The 3,180-nt window shown below is 30.6% G+C and overlaps 1 protein-coding gene across 1 annotated transcript; it reads right to left on the reverse strand.

The window, feature by feature from the left end:
* Window positions 1-662: 662 nt before the first annotated feature.
* LOC140177146 (uncharacterized) lies at window positions 663-1,834 on the reverse strand. Its single transcript, XM_072209846.1, has 3 exons — window positions 1,493-1,834; window positions 1,281-1,392; window positions 663-1,057 (listed from the first exon to the last, which is right to left on the reverse strand). Exons 1-3 carry the CDS (start codon window positions 1,832-1,834, stop codon window positions 663-665), a joined length of 849 nt encoding a protein of 282 aa, XP_072065947.1.
* Between the last annotated feature and the right edge of the window lie 1,346 nt (window positions 1,835-3,180).

Genomic DNA, 3,180 nt, shown 5'->3' on the forward strand with positions numbered 1-3,180 from the left:
GTGGCCTAAAGCTCCAAAGTGTACCCCAACTTCAAAGTGTACCCCAAAGCTCTTTTTTTCTCCTTTTTTGTGCTTCTTTGCTTCTTTTTCTTCTTATTTCCTACAAGATTTATAAAATTAAAAGATCAAGGAAATCTTCCAATTAAGTATAAAAGAATGCAATATTTAAGCACTAATCATCAATTTCTTGTATGAAAAAGCATAGAAAAATAGGTATATGATGACATGTCATCATCCACTTAAGTGATGAAATAAGTCATATGCCTCAACAAAATGATCTTTCAATGTCTTTATTCTATTCTTAATGTGGTTCTTTGTTATGTGCGGACCTATTGCTATGCTTAAAGTCTTCACAACATTGACATATGCTTCAGTTGTCCACGATCCATCATGTCTATTACCTTTCAATGCTTCTTCTGCTAATGCATTCAGTAGAACTTCATCCATCTCATCAGACCATAAGTTGTCTTTAGATGAATGATTAGTTTCTATTGTCTTATTTTCTTTATTTAGCATTATTTAGCCTGTAAAAAATACCCTTAAAAATATAATTAAACAATTCTGACCGCAAAATACACATATATATACATATTCATATATATGAAACATATAATCACTCATAAAGCTTGATACACATTCCACATTTTAGCTGCAATATTATCTCATAACAATCCTACATGTCTATAATCCTCATCATGTTGTTGATTTGATCGTGATCTATCTATGTTGCGTTCTTGTAGCAATTCTCGATCAACTGCATCAATTATAGATTGATCAACATTGACACCCATCAAAAAGTTATACAATATACAACATGCCAAAAAAATACCTCTCATAGTTTCAAATGAATAATAAGGTTCAGTATCGCCAGCTATAATTGGGAATCTTGTCTTTAGAACTCCGAAACATCTTTCAATGATGTTTCTTAATGAAGAATGGCGGTGGTTGAATAGTTCTTTCAGATTTTGTGGTTCACGTACTAAATACTCTTTTAAGTGATACCGAACACCTCTATATGGTGTAAGTATCCCAGACTTTAGCATAAATCCACCATCACCTAGATAAAATTTTCTTACAACAATTCCATACACAAATTAAAGTATAACATACTGTGTCTATGAATTAAACTTTATATAGATGATTTTATAAATTACACTATAACAGATCTTCGGGGATTCGAAGTGAATATTTCCTACTTAGAGTATCTTTCAAAATTCTCGAGTCAGAGGCAGTTCCTTCCTAACTAGACAATACATAAGTGAATTTCATATCAAACCTACAGGTAGCTAATACATTTTGTATGGGGTGATCTTTTCTTTCGTGAAAACGAGGGACTTCTACCCTTGGTACCTTCACATGACTATGAGTTCCATCTATAGCTCCAATGCAGTCCTTTTTTTGTAAAGTATATTGACATATTAACATAATAGTTTTATAATTATTTCATTGACAATTATATAAAATTCACTTAGTAAATAAAAATATTTAGAACCTTGATAAATGGATAGAATCGACTATTATGAAGTATTTCATAAGGAACATCCTCACCAGATGGTTGCTTGAAGAAGTCTCCCTCTAACGATAGAATAGCATGTAGGACGTTGTGAAAGTGACGACTAATTGTCTCCCCTGAGCGGTGGAAAAAGAAAGACATGGTTCTAGTTTTCACATTATGCCCTATAATATGGAGGAATTTAGCGACTTGCTCTTCAATGGTAGAGCGAGTTGAGTTCTTTACTCTACCAGTTCCTCTTAACTTTTGACACAACAGTTTAAATGATTCAAGGCTTATACGTATGACATCTCGGCATTTTTCAAACTTCAGTAACTGCATCATTTATTGAGTATGCCTATTTTCTCTTTCCAAGTTTTTGTCATTAATTTGCCTAGGCCTATATTATGATAATAATTCCAAAGTATATAATGCATGCACTGTAACACATGAAAGAGATGTGACACAAATATGTTGTCTCTTTTCTAACTCTTCCCCGATACAAGTTAAGATTTGTATTGGTTCAGGTTGATATACATCAGTAAAAGTGACTTGATGTACTTGATTTTTTAAGTCATGCATGACGTTCGTTATATCTTCTAAATTCGCATCTTCGATATTTTCATTATCTATCTATGAAAATATAATGTTCAGAGTGGACATATCGATAGTAAAAGTAAACAGAAAATAACATATGTTGTTACACTATAACAATTTGTTTGTTGAAAAAAATCAAAACTAAATGCTACATATAAAAATATGGTTTCCTACTTTGTTGCAATATAAAGATACCTTGTTATGAGACACTTATCTCCAATGCCTAAATGTCAAACTTGATTCCAAAAATCATTGTCATAAACAATAAACATATATTAATCAATACTTTGATTTATCACACAAATTAAGTGGGCTTAGCTACCAACAACACTTAACAATTTAGAAGGTACAAAGTTAAGTTAACCAAAGCAGGATTTAGTATAATTTGTAAAAAAAAATGGGTTCAAGATACGTTGAACAAATGCTTTGTAAGTGAACCAATAAAACAAGCACACTACTTTTCCTTTCCATTTAGACATTAGTAACAACTAAATCAATAAGAGATTTTAGCCAGAGACAAGTATAATAAGCCATTTAATTTGAAGAACTTTTGTATATTTAAATTTCATTATAAAAAAGAGGAATGAACTAAAATACTCATGATGACATTCAAAAAGATATAAGGTTTCAGTAAAAATTGGAGGAAACCTCAAAGGAAATTATCCTATAGTAATAGTTGCGTGTATGTGCTATGTTATATGTCCATTAATTCACTGTCATGTACAAAGAAAAAAACAAGAGCAAAAAGAATTAGTTGTCCCATTGATGATTAATAAATAGTCAATGTTTGGATACTCATACCCTATGTGACCATCTAATATATTTTGTACCTTTTACCTTCTATAATTTTTTTTGAATTCTTTAAAAGATCATAAAGAGAAGAATGCCCAGATATTTCCTACCTATAGTAATGTTATTTTTTTATCATATATTATTTTAATAAAAAAATTTGAAATAAAACAATTACAGTACCGAAAGATAAAATATAACTAGATGGAGCCATTTAGGAAGCTTTGGACTTTTAAATAAACTATAACCATGATATTGATTCAGTTAATCACTACACTTGGTTGCAAATGGGGCATATAATT

This window comes from Arachis hypogaea, chromosome 2 (genome assembly GCF_003086295.3).
Source record: "Arachis hypogaea cultivar Tifrunner chromosome 2, arahy.Tifrunner.gnm2.J5K5, whole genome shotgun sequence".
Classification (NCBI taxonomy): Eukaryota; Viridiplantae; Streptophyta; class Magnoliopsida; order Fabales; family Fabaceae; genus Arachis; species Arachis hypogaea.